This window comes from Megalops cyprinoides, chromosome 6, assembly GCF_013368585.1.
Source record: "Megalops cyprinoides isolate fMegCyp1 chromosome 6, fMegCyp1.pri, whole genome shotgun sequence".
Lineage (NCBI taxonomy): Eukaryota > Metazoa > Chordata > Actinopteri > Elopiformes > Megalopidae > Megalops > Megalops cyprinoides.
The window spans coordinates 19,062,652-19,081,758 of NC_050588.1; the positions used below are offsets into that span (position 1 = coordinate 19,062,652).

The following is a 19,107-nucleotide window of genomic DNA, read 5'->3' on the forward strand; positions in this document are numbered from 1 at the left end:
GTAGTGGCAGGTGTCCCTGAGACTCTTCCTTATCAGCAAGCCTGTTGCCATCAGCAACTGGCCCTGCCTAGCTCCTCTTCGTCACTCCAGTCTGGTGGAGCATCTGTCCCGAAGTATCGATCCCCAAAGTTCCCTTCAACAAGAAATGGAAAAGAAATCAGACCACGTTGCCTTGTGACATAGGGAAAACATAAAGGACACAGAGGCACAACCCAGTTTATACCTTTGTGATTCTGCAGTGTCTGCAGGGCTACTCTACCCTGGTTCTAGAAGGCCACAGGGTCTGCTGGCCTACTTTACCCTGGTCCTGGAGGGTCACAGTGTCAGCAGGGCTACTCTACACTAGTTGTGGCCCCTAACCTCAGCCTGGTCCTGGCTTCACTCACCTATCCCTGGGATGATGTGGAAGAGGTCATCTACGTTCTTGTCGACAGCAGTGGTGATGATCTTGACCTGAGGGAAGGCGTAAGCGACGGAGTGCACGCCCATCTCAGCCATCAGCAGAGACACCAGCAGGATCTTGTCCTCCTGAACATCATGGTCCTGGGGGGGGGGCGTAACCCAGGAGCGTATGCACTCATTACACAGTCATTACACACTCTTTGCTCACTGCATTACATTCTTCATCACACATCCAGAACATACAGCATTACGCCCTCTGTTAGGCATGAGATAAAATGTCACAAATTTTAATTTCACAAAATCAGACGATAAAATTTTTCAAAGCCCTGAGACCATACCACGAAATTAAATTACCATGTGACCACGTGACCATGTTACCATGTCTAACATTTACCATGTTAGATTAAAACTGGATTGAACGTAATTGAAAAAAATGCAGTATGCACTCATTACACACTGCGTCACACTCACTGGAGTAAATATGGACAGTGCAAACGGTGCATCGCATCGGGGCCCAGAAGCTGTCAGGGGCCCGTGCAGGAAGGCGATTTTTTGCTGCTTTACTATTGTAGGTGGGCCCTCTCGCGCATTGACCGTTTCACGCAGTCTTCAAAGTAACCATTCAATGATATCACTAAAATTACTTGCAATTGTGATAGCTATATATAGCACGTTCTCTCCATGGTGACATAGCAATTGTCTGCTTTGCAATTGTCTGGAGTGGTTGTGTGTGTGTGTGTGTGTGTGTGGGCACAAGCGTGCGCTTGTGTTTGGGGTGGGGGTGGGGCAAGAAAAAATATGTGCACCAGGGCCAACCACAATTACGTTACGCAACAGATTAGGGAGCGTTGAGGTGCTGCTGACTCACCAGTAAGACTCGGATGGCCATCATGGCAGCGGCACCAGTGGACACAGTGCAGTCCATGAGGATGACATGGTCCTCGCTGATGTCCTTGGGCAGGCGTAGGTAGTGCAGCTGGAAGGGAGGAGAGAGGAGGAGAGAGGCGTGAGTCAAAGTGGAAGAAGGACATAGTGAGAAGGAAGTATAAAGACAGTGGACGCTGCTGAGGTGTTTCTAATAGAGGCAGCACGGTTCCTGTTGCAGAGTGGATGTGAAGTCAATGGTATGCTCCATGGACGCAGGTGCAGTTGGCATAGAACTCAAGAGAGCAAGACTTCCTCATGGATAAAGGATAGTCGGTATACATGCTGAATGTAATGGCAACAGCTATTGAGTGTGTGGGGGAGGGACTTCAGCTTACTTCTAGAACACAGAACACCCAGAAAGTTCCTATTCTGTGTAGGGATGATTCTCAAATCTGTTCATTCACTGTGTATATATGCTTTTAATCTAGTCTTTTAATCCAGATAGGTCAACATTCCAATCAATTACATAACATATACTTAGTACTACTTCCTTACAAATGTTACATTTTACATACCTTGCACACACTTATTCCATGTATACAAATGGATATTAACAAAAGTCATTCAGGTAAAGTACCCCAGACCCGGCAACCCTCTGGTCACACCTTTAGTTTCCTGACAGTGTGACACTGCTACCTGTAACCACATGCGTGTGTAAGCACACAGAAAAGCCGGCTGTGATGTCAGTGCGAATGGGCTGGCACCTCCGGTTCACCCGAGTCCTGGTTGGTCTGGATCAGTATTTTTCCTATCCGGACATCTTTGCACACAGCCCTGAGGGCAGGCTCCATGGTCTCACCCGCACGGAGGATGGACACACCTGTAATCTGCCGAGTGAAAAAACAGCCTCACTACATATCGCCTATGCGCTACTATAGTATGGTGGCTCAAAAGGAAAAAAAAATAACGTTGGTGCTCAAAGTGTAAACCCTACTAAAAAGTGAGAAGATAAAAAAGTAAGCACATACTGGACAAACTGAAAGGAATAAAATATCATAGAAGAATATTTACAATGAAAAAAAAAGTTTTGAAATTTTTCTTCTTTTTGTAAACTACTTGGCTATCTTTCTCAACAGTTTTGCTCCACTGATTTTCATATTTGAACTATTTGCTATTTGCTGGCTGAAATTAACAGGTCACACATGCACAGCTTTCATGTTAGACTCACCCCCCTCCCACAAAAGGACTGGCCCTCGTATTCTTGACCTTGTGGTGTCTGCACCGTGCGGCTCTGTATGTGAGAAATGCATCATGGGATCAAGCGGGCTATTGTAAAACATAATAGGACTGCACACATACTGTGTGTGACCTTCCCATTATGAAATGTTAAAAAATCACTTGTAAATGAGCTATTCCACAACTCTGCAACTAATATTGAATTTTAACATAGCATGCCAGAGAATTTATCTAATGATAAATACACACAATGATATCCTAACTTCATTCAGTCTTGTTCTCGTCATTTCCTGTGTAAAATTGAACTGTTCATACGTTTTACACATACAGCAGAAATTTACAGAGGAAATGTCACAAATGTCACAAGACACACACACACAGACACCCACACGCACACACACACATGCACTGACCTGAGACGGCAGGAAGGACAGAGCATGCTCAATTAGCAGGCGCATTAGTCTCTTGGAGTAGAAGATAAACTCATCTCGACTGGTCTCCCTATCCCTGACCCCAGAGAGGAAACAACATCAATCATCAACCTCAATCAACATGAGATGCTGGAACAGCTGCAAAGTCACTCAGTTTCAACACCTGTGATAGTCTGAGGCTCACTTCTCAAGCTTCTGTGCTGCTCGGAAGGCAAAACATGCACCAGATTCCTCCACATATTAATGATATATTTTTTTATAGTTTAAGGAAATTAATTTGTGATCACAGAGGTGCTTAAATTCCACCACAGATCTTGCTGATATGACAATATTGAAGACCTGTCTTTAGTCATGGAAATATGGTATCCTGATTATAGAGAAAACAATTATTTAAGCAAATAAATAAAGTCAACACACACATACAGAAGGATTTCCACCATGGCTGATAAAATAATTTACTGTTGTGGAAACCGATTACAGACACTGAGAGATGAAGAGGAGGAGGAAGAGGAATGAGTAAGCTGGAGGAAGGACAAAAAAAAAGAATGAAAAAAAAAGCTGTTGAGAGTGATGGCTTTGACCAAAGCCTCAGTTCAGCGGTGAGTACAGACCGTATGTAACCTGAGGAAGGTGCGGAACAATGATCTGAGGTCAGTTCTATGGAGAGTAATGACAGTATCTGACCTGAGGAAGGTGTGGAACAATGATCTGAGGTCAGTTCTATGGAGAGTAACGACAGTATCTGACCTGAGGAAGGTGCGGAACAATGATCTGAGGTCAGTTCTATGGAGAGTAATGACAGTATCTGACCTGAGGAAGGTGTGCATGCCCCTGACCTGGGGCGTGTTCTCAAGAATGCTGAGAGTCTCGGGGAGAGGCTGAGCCTGATGGGCAGATGCCAGGGCTGCCCTGTAGCCATGTCAATCAGGATTGGAGGAGAGAGAGAGAGAGAGAGAGAGAGAGAGAGAGAGAGAGAGAGAGAGAGAGAGAGTAGCATGACCACTGGCACATATAGACAGATACAAAGCACTGCCCAACTGTGATAATTTGCATTCAGTCTGTGTTCCTGAAAACTAGGATATTTTTTATCTGTTGTCTGAAGCATTAAAAACTGCCTGAGACACACTGAAAAGCGATCATATGCTTCTTCTCTCACTGATCCTCACGCGATTCCCTTTGTGGAGGAACTGGAGAGCCATATTAGATGGCTGGGGAAAAAAACTATCAAACAACAGCTAAAGGTACTTGAAAAATGTTCAAAGATATCATCTGCAACTTGAGTCTCAACAATGAAGAGGCGCTGGAAATTAAACGGAACAGGGCTTGTTTCTATCACTGCTGCTGGTGACCTGGACAGACAGAACAGTTGGAATTCTTTGAGATTTAAACACACCCCGTCCTTCTGGCTATCTCACATCCTTTCAGCTGAAGCTCAAGATACAGAATTAGAATTAAATAACTCATTTGCATTGAGAAAACAGCTAGCCCCAAACATCTTCCAGCACCATTCTCCTTGTTTAAAACCCCAATCTACTCTTTACAGTCTTTGGGGAAGTCTGTTGTGCAACCATGTACTGTTTACAGAACACTCACTTTCTGAGAGTGGAAACCCTGCCCTTTCTGTAGGTGCCTGTGATGCCTTTTGTTTGCTGAATGTTCACTGTGCTTGAGCTGTCACTCAGAGTCATTCAAATATATTTGAGTTAGGAAAGAGAAGGGGAGGAGAGGGAGGGGGTAGTTCTTGACCCCACTACTTCCTGTGTCTGAACAAATGAGACAGCCTTCCATTCTCAGCTTTTGTTGCAGTGATCTTGGCCAACTGGAACTTTATTTAAATGCATGAAGTGTTTGAAGCGGTGTACTGCGAAAGATGAGAGATGAGATGTGAGAAGCAAATGCAGCACCAGTGCACGCAATGTTTAGACACAGGATGCAACAGGAGATCAGCGGGAGATCAGCGGGAGCAGGGCTACTCATGAGCTGTGAGCTTTGCACGGACCATACAGACATGCAATGAAAATGCTAGCCTTAATGTTACAGAGGAGGTGTGAGAGGCAGCGAGCGAGAGGAGAGAGAGGAGCGAGAGGAGACCAAGCGCACGTGTCTTACTCTACCTGACGCTGAGTTCCCGCTGAGAGGACACAGAGACAGGTGGGGGCGAGGCGAGATCCAGAAAGGAGACAGAACAGAATGTCACCTTTTATTTCCATCCTGTTAGCGTTCTGGTGGTAAGCACATACATTTCGTGCGACCACAGCACCCCTGCTTCACGTGTGCCACCCTTAGGACATTAGCAGCTGACGTGCTGGCAATGTGCCACAGCGGTTAAGTGGAGGTATTCTTGTGCTCAGGAAGCTGTGGCCTCAAATCCAGGGCAAAACTCTGCTGTTGAACCGTGTCCTAGACAACAGTACCTGACCTGAATTGTTTTAGTAAATGCCTGTCTCTTAAAGTAGATGATATCTAAAATGTAAGCTGAGCAAGTGGCCCTGGGTGAGTATGTCTACAGAACTAAAATATCATAGAAGATGTGTCAGCAAGTGTATCCGGGGGTATCCTTCTGCAGATATACTGCTGTGCAAAAGAAATGGAAACTTTATGTATTTCAGATTTGGAATCTCATTCCCCTTCCTTAACAGACGTTTTCTTACTGCAATACAAACTTTCAGTCCTGATTTCAACAGTGATCTTAGTGCTGCTCATGGATGGACTGAGACATCTGAGCCACCTGCTAAGTGAATGCTTGTTTTTGTCTTTTCCTTAAGGGTATTATCTTATTGCTCTTCCTTCACTCTTAGAAACTTGGGGGGGGGGGGGGGGGGGGGGTAAAGCTAAATTGGTTCAGTCAGAATGATCAGCTGGACAGATGTTAAGTAGCAAGGACAGATGTTAAGTAGCAAGGCTCTACAAGAACATCATGTGTCTTCCACTAGAGGGCACACATGTACATGCAGTTCATGATGCTCTGCTAATTGATATGGTGATATGGTGATCTGCTAACTGATATGCTCATTGATATGGTGTAGAGACAGTAACATACACCTGATCAGTTATTAAGATTTTTACCATCAGTAAAGCCAAGTTTCAAATGGTATCATGCATGGCAAAGACAAAAAGTATGTGTCTTGTTAAGGGGGGGGGGGGGGTTCAAGGGTGAGGTGGTTCAGGATAGGAAACATGTCTCATGTTATGAACTTCCTCTGATGTTTATGTCCTAATGAAAGGGAGAGTGGGACCGCAGAGCTCCATGTAAAGATTCAAAACTGCTGGTGAATAATGATTCATATGAATGAGGATAATCTTTTCAGTTTAACGAGTACATCACAGTTCACTTTCCAGTCTCTTTAGGGTGCAGTTGAAGGGAGGAGTACTGGGTACTGCATTAGTTTTGCAGGGCTGCTGGTTCAGATCCCTGAGGGTGTGCTCCTGCTGTACTCTTAAGCCCAGTGCAATCCTGTAATGTGATCATTACAAATGTTCCCAAAGAGGCAAGTTGAATAGAGAATATGAATGATAAGACTAAATACTGTTTATGACATGTTTGGCTTATATTTTTTACGTCATTATTTTCCACTCCTTTGCACCCTGACATCAGCTGAGCACTCAGAAGTTCTCGTGTACCCAAGTTGCCCCTGCACTACAAGTCCCGCTATGCACCACAGGGCAGCCAACATTAAATCCAGAATGGAAGAACCTCTCAATTATGCAAACTTTGAAAAGTAGTTCATGAATTATTAGGAGGTACATATGTGTAATATGATGAGGAAGGCTTGTTGATGTATGCCCCACTCTACTGTAGCAGGATAATGCTAATCATGCCCCATAGCTGTGAACTCCTGATCACAGTCACACATTTGCCTTTTAAAAGAGAGGAGATGCTAAACCATGGACGGTGTTGCCCATCATTATTATGTGCGTTGGAAATAACAGAGACTCTTGCTCACCTCCTCTAATTGGCTGTGGACATGCTGGACGATCAGATCAATGGCCACCATGTTTCCACCCCCTGCATAAGCATAGGGAAAGAAAGCTATATAATATGTCTTTAAACAAGATCTGAATAGGCCATGTTCAATGTCTACTTCTCCTTTTAATAGTAAAAAGGTTGATATTGCAGTATATATAGCACGTCACTAAGTTATGGGCACTAACATTGCAAAGAGTTGCTTCCTCAGCTGACCCTCTGGTCAAAAACAGAAGAAACACAACTTAACCTTAACTATATGCTTGGGTTCATGCAAGAATCCCTCCACTGAGTGTCTTAACAAGATTTGTATAGAGAGAACATTTGTATAGATTTGTATAGAAAGAACATTCAAAAAATTTAAACCTCAGAGGACATTTGCCTTGAGTGAAAATACTGTAACATGAGATTTGCTTGCTAATATAAAATAATCATCTTTTTAAAAAAATCGAACTTCTTGCATCTGCTGTACTTTACAACAGCCTATAATTATAACACTGTAAAAACCAAACAACAAGTAAAACTAGCCAAGGTGAATAGCTCTGCAATGGATCAGCATCCAGCCCAAAAAAGGTATGCCTGGAACTGGCACTCATTGAGGCATAATGGATGGCTTTCCTGCAGTTTTGCCAGCACCTATGGATATGTATCACACAGTTCTGCATGTACACACAATTGGGTATGTGTGTATGTGTGTGTATGTGTAGAAGGTTTATGTGTGTGTGTGTGTGTGTGTGTATGCGTGTCTGTGTGCGTGTGTATAGAGTGTGTATACGTGTGTCTGCATGTGTGAATCCATTCTGGTGTGGAGTGTGGTAACATTACGTCTGGGCTTACCGCGAGGCACCACGATGTCCGCCAGGCGCATGGTTGGCTCGATGTATTGCTCGAAGGCGGGCTTTACAAACTTGTTGTACTGCTTGATGACGCCCTCGATGTCCCGCCCGCGCTCCGTGATGTCCCTGCGCAGGCGCCGCACCAGCCGGATATCAGAGTCCGTGTCCACAAAGATCTTCATGTCCAGCAGCTGGAATACAAAGCACACGTGCAGCGTAAGACAGGGCACACGGGAACAGAACACATACTCACATACATATGAGAGAGCTGCACAGAGCAATTGCTTTTCAACTACCAGTTTTATGCAACACAGTAAAACATGGATAAGTCTAAATGTATATAATTAGAAATGTATGCTGGCATATTAAGTAACTTTTTGCTTACATTGCAGAACTTTTTTTTTCCAATTCTTGTATGAATTGATAAGTATTTCTATTTGTGAAATATAACACAATATAATTAGAATTGTCCTTCAATTCCCTATATTAATATCACTGTTTGTCCTTCTTTACAGAAACCAAACAAAGTAACACGTGTCATCTTCTCACCTGCAGTAATTCTTTATCTGCAAAAGCCATGATTCCTTCGAAAATAATAACGCTGGCTCCATACACTGTTTTCTGGAGAGAGCAGGAGAGGGTAGGAGAGGTGGAAGAGAGATATGCAAAGCATGAGATGGCATAGAAATCGTACCACTGCACTGTACCATACCTACAGCAGCACTACTTGAACTTTATGCTCTGAATCTCCAGGCAGAAATCTTGGAGATGTTGGGCAGTCATTAAGGCGGAACACAGTTTCCCACTCCACTGTCTGCATTCTTTTCCATGTTGTCCCAGAAGTGATTCTCAACAGACTTTTTCATGGGGTAAAAGAATAATTTTACATTTTTTCCCCGAGTTTGGCTCTGGGATTTTCTTTGGCTTATTGATTCCCTCTGGACTGCATACATGGTACAGTGCTTTATGGCAATACAATCATAATAATTGCAAGATAACATTTGTTCATATTTTTATTGACTGATTGATTTCAATAGTGATAAGAAAGTGACGTTCATGTACCCCATAATGCAAAACCGCAATGAGCTGTCAATCACTGATTTGTATGAACCAATAAAAAGACTTTGCTCTCCATGTAAAAACACAATGATTTGTTTAAATTATTGAGTCACTGACAACATGGTACCACCACCAATTTTGTGGATAGAGAACCCTTGCTTTTTCTTTACTAATGTACACTCTCAGACTCTAACTTTTACTCTTAATTTAATGCAAGTCTTATTATTTTCTGATGCAAACATTTTTTGCATTCATTTTTTTCACCTATGAACTCTCCAAATCATGTGGAAAAAAAGGAACAACTGCATTTAATTGCCAGTCAAAGTCAGGGTCAAACGTTGACTGAATCCAGGCATCAGTATTGCATAATACATTGTTCCACTGTCATCCTTAGTTACGGTAGCATCACACGATATGTGATACCTGAAGAAGCTGGTCTCTGTAGGAATAGTTATTTACAGCCATTGTCTTTTTGATTTGACTTGAATGCATCCACTCACGTGGCACTGATATATGGAAGCTGCAGGTGCCTCAGCATTAGGCCAAATCTGTTGGCAAACAGCTCAGCTGTGTGATGGTATCCTACTGACAGTCTGCCAAGTTCATTGGTATTAAGCTGTGTGCTTGGAATTATATGTCTACATAACAATACAGCGTGTAACACAGTATGGCTCAGGATTCTACCATCCTCATTCTACCTGTCAGGTTTTATTTATGAGCTTGTTTTTCCAGTCTGGTTTAACGGTTAAAGTAGATTGCTTAGCTATGACTACGTACACTGCAGGCATCATCACTGTATGAGTACCTTGAAAGATCTTTCCTCAACAAACCAGAATTATGTCACCATTCAACATTTTGAAATAGTATCATGTTGTGAATTGTGTCTGTCTTGAATGTGTTGACATGTGTTAAAAAATTATTGTATTATTGCAATTGTTATTTACTCATAAATCTATTTATTTGACAAATCATCAATCAGATACATGCTCTCATAGTTCTGAGAAAGTTTTAGTGACCCCTTATTAAATACTGCTACTACTATTACAATTAGTAATGGTAGTAGTCAAGTGATTCATTTTGACTTATTTTACAGATCATACCACAACATTTACAAAGGACAAGCTTGGATCAATCCCTACCCAGTCTTTCTGCCGTCCATGTGTGGTGAAGTCATACACAGGGATCTTCACGCTCTTGCCCTGTTTCAGCTTGCGGAGTGTGTGCACCAGCAGGTCAAAGTCAAAGGCGCTGGGGTGATCGAAGTTGTAGTCGTTGTTGGCAGCCAGAGCTTCCTCCTCTGGAGAAAGAACCTTGGAGAGAATATGAATGAGAATTATTATCAGAATGTGAATTGGAATCAGAATCCATAATTCCAATCCATACCTATACTTATACCTGAACTAGAAAAGATTAAGAAAATTAAGAGTTAGTTTGATTAAGTGAAAATGAATAACAATTACAATCTGATTCAATTTGAATCAAATAAGATATTTGGGGAGTCCACCTGAGAGTCATTAAAATGGGACAGTAGTAGGCTGTTAGTACAGGGCTGTATGTGGTAGAGTTAGCATGACAAAATATGGAGGTTTGTCTAAGTATAGCCTGTTTTAAGCTTCCTCGACCTGGTGCTAATTGTGTCTGAGCTGGCCTGAGGTTACAGTTGGTGAATCATTACATAACAACAAGCAAAGATGGTAATCGTTGCTGGCTCCCCCCCTTCTCTTTCTCTCTCTCTCTCTCTCTCTCTCTCTCTCTCTCTCTCTCTCTCTCACACACACACACACACACACACACACACATGCAGGTCACACTGAAATCTCATTAACTTATCTCTAGTAGGGAGTTTTACTGACTGGCTGACAGATAGGACATGCAGAACTTTGTCATGTGACACTTTTCCCTCAGTCATTGGGCTGAAGCGACCCTGTTACTCAGACTGAAGGAGGACTGAAGAGCCACCAGCTCTACATTTCCAGCTTTCCCTGAAGTGCCAATCGGTCCTGGGTGGTTCATATCCCAAACTCTGTGGGGTAAAGCAGCTCTGAAGTGAACAACAGTACTTCGTAGGGACCAAACCTCCAATCCAGTCCGCTCACCATGTAATTCTAAGGGATAGATTCACTCTTAACATAACATTCAAATTAGGAGTCATTCGAATGTGTAGAGGCAGTGCTCCTCAGTGAGATCTCCTACTCACCTTGTAGAAGGAATCCATGGAGAGCAGAACCACCCAGGGGACATCCAGTGCCTCAATGATCTTATTGGCCACTGTGGTCTTCCCTGAGGCGCTGCCCCCACACAATCCTGTGTGACCAATAAAAAATACTTTTATTGAAAAACAAAGTGCTGTCAACCAGTAGAAACCGCGTTCACTGAAAAACCATGTCCTGTTAGCCAAAGAAAGAACTCTTTACCTAAAGGACTATGTACAGCAAACAAATGAAAACCCCCTCCACTGCAAAACATGTGCTGTCAAATAGCAAAACACTTTATAATTTAGGGACATACAAAGAGGTAAATCTTGGTTTGTAACAGTTCATGATGTCTCATACCAATGACGAAGGCGTCTTTAGACTGTGTGCCGTGTTCATTGTACCACGGCGGGCGACCAGCGGTGTAGATGGTCCGCTTGCTGGTCCGCAGGAGGGGAGGATCTGGCTTTCCCAGGCTGCTGCTCTTCCTGCGGGGGGTGCCAACGGGAGCCAGGAGCCTGTCCAAGGCCTCCTCACTCCCACTGAAAGACAGCAAGGGTTTTTCAGAGTTAACTGACAGTGAAAAATTCTCCTTGGCTCAGCTTAAATACTGGTAGTAATACATAGGAAAGCACACAATTAAGTTTGAGGTTTATTGATTTTAAAGTGCAGTGTTTAATTGCATAGTAGTGATCACAGGAGCTTCATGGCTCTCAAAGAGAATAAAGCATGTGAAAACATTAATGAAAAGAGAACAGTGCATTTTGACCCTGAACCAGGTCTTCTTATTGTACGCCCTGAGACTGCTGTAGTGTAGGAGGGAATTAAAGATACTGTGCAGCATGAAGTCATGAAAAAGCATATAACTCTGGACAATTTAGTCACAGCCATAATGACCAGCACTTTGAATCATAGTAACTAAGGCTTTACAGGAAGAAGAAGCCTGAATCCCATGCTGATTTTGTAGAAAGAGAGTCACCATAAGGAATCAGTGGTAAGTTTGATCCACTAGGGGCCATGGGTCATCCAGCAGGAACTGGAGGAACTGGTAACTCTAAGTAAGATGGGAATAGTGTACGTCTCCCTCTTGCAAGGTCTCCACCTTTCAAGCAACCCCCCCCCCCCATACACACACACACACACACAGTCTTTACAAAGAGATTCACACTTGCAACCCTCTTTGCTAGTCCAGTAATTTGCAGGAGACCTGGAGAACCACAGCATCCCTCCCCGACTAGTAACAATGACAATAACAGCACTGGTAATAACCATTTTCTGTTAAAAACTTTTCAAACATCTCTGAAAAGCATGCTCTGAAAGCAAAATAGAAATAAGGCACACATTTACAAACGCCCATGTTTGCTTTGTCATCTAGTTACATTTTATTTTCAAATTTAATGTGCAACTCCTTTACGGTACAAGCTGAGCGCAGGAACTGAGGCAGGCAGCTTTATGGCTTCACGCACACGCAGAGAAATGAAAGCACACCTTCCATCACAGGTTATCAGGGAGGATAAAGAGCACTGGCAATGAGATAAAAGATTAGCCTACTTATTGAGGATCGTGCCTTTGTCAATGTTTAAAGGCCACGTTGTGTGCAGCCTTTCCTAAGATGCTCAGCCTCCAGGTCACTTTCACGCCAAGTTCACCTGCAGTTGACTCACATTCTGGCGTGTCACCAAACAGCTGTTCATTTTATTCCCCCTTCAGGCCTGCCCCCATCCACACTTACAGACTGCGATCACTTGGGGCAATTTGCACAGTCTGTTTGATTGCACATGGAACAGGGTGTTATTAGTTTCACATTGTTCCTTCACAGCAGCACACACCTCTCCTGCTGTTTACCTGAGCAGTAAGTTAACTAGACTAAACAGGTATCGTTACGAAAACACACATCTTCGTGCTGTGACACATATAGAAGAATTGCTGCATCTGTCTTTGGAAAACACAGCCCTTTTAGACACCAGTTCACTAGTGAAAGCTGGGGGATGGAGGGCTGTTAAAGCAAAGAGGTGCACCATTCACAGCACAGCACTGTTGTCTTTAAACACAGGGACAAACACTCATCATTAGGTGATAACATTTTATATTTTTTCATTCATTAAGCCAATTCAGCCATATTTCCTATTGATATAAGTATATGTGTGTATGTGACTTATATATTCCAGTTTACCAGAAAAAAAAAAAGTTATACAGTAAGTGCAAGTGCAATCACAGATTGCAGTCCTTGACCTCCAGTGGAAAAACATCATTATTGCACCCCATATGATGTATAAAGAATGGCGGTCAGGCAGACAGACAGACAAATGGTCGATGTGATATTCTCCAGTGAGGGTGGCCCTAGTTACAGGGGTCTGAAAATAAACCCTTTGCAACCTCCAGACTTTTGTGGGATCATATTGAGCTTTTAATTCCGGAGTGAAATGGAATGCATTTGCTTTAGAAAACTACAAAAACAATGTCTCACTTGTACTTAAGTCACTTATGAATGAACCAAGACTACTACTTCACAGTTTTTACTGACTCGTGCGAAAAGAGTAACTAGAACAGACAGGCTTGACTGTCTTGGAAAAACAGGAAAGCCTACTTTGCAGGATGCAAAAAATTGCTCCCCTTTGGTTTTGCATGTCAGAGACAAGCCTTGCAAAACAACTATTCTACCACAGCCAATTATGTATAACACATTCAGCAACAGGCATTCCCTAAACTGCAGCACAGGTGACTGCACAGTAAACAATGCAATAATTATGAACATTAGGAAAACCACCAGACCTCAGTTATATTACCATTATTTTTATAACAAGAACAACAACAACAGCAATAATAATAATAAAAATAATAATGATAATAATGATAATAATAATAATAATAATAATGCCACCCTGAAGCATCTACAGGACAAATGAAGAGAGTGTAAAAGCTTACCTGCCATCTGCATTCAGAGCCCATCGCCCAGAGATCCTGGCACCAGAATACGCTGACAGAGTGGCCATGCTAATCCCAGCCCAATTTTTTGCTATATTTCCTCTGAAACTCCAGGAGTCAGTGGGACTATTGCACAGCCCCCCTGCCCTGCTGTCCTGGGCCTGGGTCCCGCTCTAGGACAGACCTAGCAGATATGACGATCGGGTGCAGCGGAGCTGTTTGCTGACATCTGCTTCTATGTGCATTCACAGCTCACTGAACATGCTGTGGCCCTCCTCTACAGTGAGACAGAGCAACGCCTCCACACGCTACAAACACTTTGGCTGCTCCGCCAGCCACTGTAAGAGGATAACTTATCTCCCAGATTACAAGTGTTACTAATAGCAGTGGTTTCGTGAGTGACGTCCCTGCCACTACCCGATACAGATAAATCATTTTGGCACAAACAACTCCCATTGTGATTAATCAAAAGAGACAGAGAAAGATGGGGGGGGGGGGGGGGGGATCATCTATCCCTCCTTCACTATCTATCCTTATTTCCATTCTCTCCTTTTCTGTCTCTCTCTCCCCCCACACACGGTCCCTCCTTCTGCTCTAAAGACTTTGAATTTATTTTCTAAACAAATTCAAACAAATACAGACAGGCACATATATAACCTTCCAGTTTTAAAACATGAATGCATTTTGTTCGTTTTGACAACAAGGATGAACATGTTAAACAGCTATGCAGTTCTGTCTGTCTCATCTTTCTAGAGTACAACTACCTTTGGTAGAATCGCATTAGTAGTGATGCACTTCCCTCTTGTGGCGTATATAAAGCACTGCTCCAAGAAATAAGTTCGCGTTAGTAAAGTAAACGCATTTAATTGGAGTCATAGCGCAATGCGAAGGTACGTATATGAAGATCCCCAATCATATGTAGAACACGATTACATCCCTTTCTAAGCAGAGGCATGTTAAATTCAATAATTCAATGACAGCAAATCTTCTGCTTGAGACAGTAAGCCTCTTGGCCATACGACTGGGAGATACAGGTACCTGAAAAACTCTTCTTCTTACTACTACCACTAATAATTAGGTAACTACTACCATTATTATTTTCAGGAGGGTGTTGCCGCATTGTATACCATCACTCACTGATGAGCACAAGTTGATCCGACATTTTATTTAGGTGATTACCCATTTATTTGATTGTTTCTACTTATATTTAATTAAGTTAGAATTGAGTCGAATTAAACACTTGCATTTTCTATTAAAATACAGGCACCAAAAACAAAACAGCTACACAGTAACAAATCAATGGCCACTTATGGGACATGCATAGATTTTTTTGACAGTCATTATTGCGGATGGGCACTTACGGTCTTGGCCACTTTACTTTTCCGCTCTCCTTTCTTAAGTAAACATGCAACTAATCCTCTTAAGTGTCTGATTGTGACACAGTTAAGGGCAGTTTAAACACCGTCTAGTGATAGTTGCCAAGGCCAGGATAGGTTGCCATCCCAAGTGAATTGAGAAAACCAACCACAATTTAGTAGCGCAGGAAAAAAAACAAAAACACCTTTGTCTCTCAGGAACGCCACCGTGCTTACTTAACCCACCATAAACACTACTGAAATTGCTTCCGCAGCAAGTGGAGTGCAGAATCAGCAGAAGCACTGCAGCGCACTCCAGCAAAGTGGGCTTTAACTTCGTATAACAATTCCGCATCTTCTGCGAGTGACATCACTTCATTCTATGAATCCATGTCAGCGATAGACTGGCAATAAACTGGGTATCAGCATTCGTCGACCTTGAAAATAATGAGTAGTATTGGCATGACCGGTGCAGTAACTCTTCCTTAGACACAGCTGACAGTAGTGACTTACTTTGCCTCATTTCATACGTACATCGGCAATTATTTTCCCGAAGAAGAAAGGTTAGCAAAGTGAGGTCCTGTCGCTAAGCAGTATGTGTCCCATTGTGACTTCACTATTTGATCGCTAGCTACAGCTACAAATCAAATAAAGGAACGGCTAAGTTTCATGGTATTGTCAGTGCTCTTATAGTAAGCATTTCCCAGAAAAGTATGCTTTAGATATTGTCTGACGTAACGTTGTACCTGTCTGTTCGGGAGGCAGCCTTCTCCCCGCGCTCCATTTCGCTGCACGCTACAGACATTGTGTCATTGTACCTTCTGACAATCAGCTGTTAGAGCTGCTCGAACTGCATCCTGGGAAATTTAGTTCCGGCACCTGTCACTGATGCCAGATATGCCACACTCTCAGCCTGACAGTCCTCACAAGGTCGGTGTGTTGTAAAAACATGCAAACATGGTTAAAGTATAAATTAAAGTAATTAACATATACACTTCAAAAACACATACAGTGCCAGGCTAACGCAACACTGACCTGATTGCATTGCAACAAGATCGCAGAAATACTGAGCGAAATCCGCCACCAAAGAGTATACAGCCATAACAGAGAGAAATACAAAAAGATGACTAACACTCACTGATGCTGCTTTGTTCTCGTCATGTAAAAATTGGATTATAGATTGCAAAATGTGCCTGTCACTGTACATTATATTATATATGTGTGTATTTTTTTCTCTTCACTCCAGTGAGAGAACAAAGCTGGTATATTCAACTCTTTAAATTATTTGTGCTTTCCTTGCAGTGCTGTCATTGATCTGTGATTCATCTATATAAAAAATATAGTATAGATGAATATGATCATGACTTTTTCATATGATCACTGAGATGTGGCATACACTAGGCTGTAGCAAACTGTCACCGGAACTGATTCTATGCTATGCTGAATTCTTCTACTAATAATGATTCAATAGCATTTATAGTGCGCACCCGAGGTGAAAAGGTCATGGCTTTGTGGAATATTTATTTATATTGCGTTCCTCTGTCTGGATTTAAAGTTCATTGGCATTATAAATTAATTATTATTATGTTTGCTTCTTTAATTGTCATCTTGAGCCTTTGTGGCTGCATTTTTTATTTATTTTTTTTTTTTGAGATTTTTGCTTCAAAGTAACTTTGGGCTAGTGTTAGGGTTAGGATTAGGGCTGAAATTAAGGTTATGCATAGGGTTAAGGTTAGGCTTACTGCATGGGCAACAAACATGCATGCAACGGTTGCATTTTGCTCACAGTTGAGTTACAATTGTGTTTGGGTCAGATTTAGGGTGACATTTAGGGATGGAAATAGGGTTAGGATTTGGTTCATATAATAGAGGTCTCTGGTGGAACCCATCGACAGGGCTACGGTAGCAGTTGGTCATAAATACTTATGTACCTTTTCTAAGTGAGTAATCATTGCTTTGTAATAACCCAGAGTACCCCAGAAGTAGCTATGACTAAAGACTCCAGAAGATGGCAGTAGATGACTTCTTTCAGATTAAAACCATTCAAATCCTGTAGATAATACAGTATGTGTTTGTGTCCTTCTACACCTTCATTTAATTTATTTACACATTTATTCTTGTTTGACTGGAAAATAGATGATAGAAAATAGATTCTTCTGGAATCACTTGTTCAGAGCATGGACTGTGGCTCTGAGGACTGGATCCAGGTTATGGCTCTGCTGCAGTTCTCTGTAAACCTCAGGCGACACAGATACCGGAACCTGAGTTCACTGTTTACTGACCCCTGCCACACCCTGTGATGTAAGCAGCTAGGTAACTGGCATAAATGGGGCAAAGTAACAAGTTCAAGGGAAAACCACTCAGGTCTGGAACCCACTGGTTTAGAATCAAGGCCCCTTCCATTACTTCACCCAGCTGATGTGTCTGACGTGTCCACACACAGAAAACAGCATTATTACCAACATCATCAGGTTACATTTCTAAAGGTTTTCTCCTGTGCCTCATACATTAGATGTTATAAACAGAAAATGAACCAATATTTAGCTGATTTAAGAAAAATGAAAAATCAATAAATAAAAAAGAGGCGTGACTTTCAGTTTTCCATGAAAAAATGATTTTATTTCCCCTTCTTGTATTATTGTTTATTTGAATTTCTGAACCAATAGTAAAGATATTTACAGCACACTCTCAAGCCAGCTCCCTTTTTGCTTCGTATGGCAAAATGCAAAGAAATATGTCTGATATCAGTCTGTACTTGCAACCTCCAGTCAGCTCAGGGTCACTGCTGTAGCCCACTTCACTGATGGTTATAAGTCACAGCAAAACTCAATGTTTCCTTGCTGGTGTACTGTTACTTGTGCCTCTTGCTGTAGTGACTTACTATATCTGTTACTGCCAAAACTAAATGAGCATAGAAACTATTTTGGAACCTCATGAATATACAGAAAAAAGTGGAAACAGATCTCCCTCAGTACCGAGGTGGCTTATAGCTTCCGTCTGCTCATAATTACATAACTAGTCAAATGAGTACTAGGATTCTTTCTTATTTTAATTTTAGGTAACATCTTAAGATTATACATGTGCCCTTTGGTCAAGAAATATTTTACTCTTTTTTGGAGAAATGCAAAGGTATAAATGCTGAGGAGCTGATTAATTAATTGGATTGATTGAACAAAAACTGGCATACACACAGCCCCCCAGAAGTCTGACACACTTGTTCTACACCAATCGACCCCCTATGAAAGTCATATGAGTCCATTTGTGTTGAAATAAATGTATTGACAGTAAATTTAGTAATATATGTAATTTTACAATATGGACTACAGTGTATTTGTAAAATAATTCATATGTTTGTATGGAACATACATACAAGATGCATATTTTAAAGTATATTTATAACATTTGGGATCCTCTGTTTTAAGCATAGAGTAATGTATCACTGACATAGTATTATGAACTGAAGAACATTCGTGGCTCTTTTTTGAGAGGACTGTGCTTATTCTGGCAGACAGCCAGATGTTTTTGAAGGAAGGCGGTGTTTGCATGCAAAATTGCATCTGAAATAATACAATACACTGTTATATCACAGAATGAAGGAGCTCTAAAACAATCATGGGTTATGTTCTTACTAATTAATATTTTTGAATTATGGCTTCATCAGGTATTATTTAACCTTCATTATTTCAAAGGAATAATATCTGTAAATCCTTGAATGAATGTACCTTTTTAAAACGCATCATTATTGTAACACGTATTTGTTATAGTCCTCGGTAAGATCAAGCATATGCTGGTTACATAAGTGAGTATTTTTGTATGGTGAGGCTTTATAGAATAATTTTA

The 19,107-nt window shown here is 41.8% G+C and overlaps 1 protein-coding gene across 3 annotated transcripts; it reads right to left on the minus strand.

The window, feature by feature from the left end:
* Positions 1-16,070, minus strand: LOC118779078 (uridine-cytidine kinase-like 1). Of its 3 annotated transcripts, none has more exons than XM_036530954.1 (15): positions 16,014-16,070; positions 11,348-11,529; positions 10,993-11,099; positions 9,935-10,105; positions 8,286-8,357; positions 7,738-7,927; positions 6,881-6,942; positions 5,051-5,067; positions 3,747-3,845; positions 2,919-3,012; positions 2,498-2,560; positions 2,034-2,156; positions 1,271-1,378; positions 387-543; positions 1-133 (listed from the first exon to the last, which is right to left on the minus strand). In XM_036530954.1, the coding sequence occupies exons 1-15, from the start codon at positions 16,049-16,051 to the stop codon at positions 51-53; spliced, it is 1,566 nt and encodes a 521-aa protein (XP_036386847.1). In that variant the 5' UTR covers positions 16,052-16,070; the 3' UTR covers positions 1-50. The 3 variants fall into 3 exon arrangements, with proteins under 3 accessions (XP_036386847.1, XP_036386846.1, XP_036386848.1); XM_036530953.1 differs by lacking the exon at positions 16,014-16,070 and adding an exon at positions 13,913-13,983; XM_036530955.1 differs by lacking the exons at positions 11,348-11,529; positions 16,014-16,070 and adding an exon at positions 10,818-10,836 and having other exon boundaries at positions 10,993-11,036.
* Between the last annotated feature and the right edge of the window lie 3,037 nt (positions 16,071-19,107).

Coding starts and splice junctions, on each gene's coding strand:
- LOC118779078 (XM_036530953.1), bottom strand. CDS start 13,980: ATGGCCACTCTGTCAGCGTATTCTGGTGCCAGGATCTCTGGGCGATGG. Junction 11,530..13,912: donor GCTCTGAATGCAGATGGCAG/GTAAGCTTTTAC, acceptor GCTGTCTTTCAG/TGGGAGTGAGGAGGCCTTGG. Junction 2,561..2,918: donor TGTCCTTCCTGCCGTCTCAG/GTCAGTGCATGT, acceptor TCTCACATACAG/AGCCGCACGGTGCAGACACC.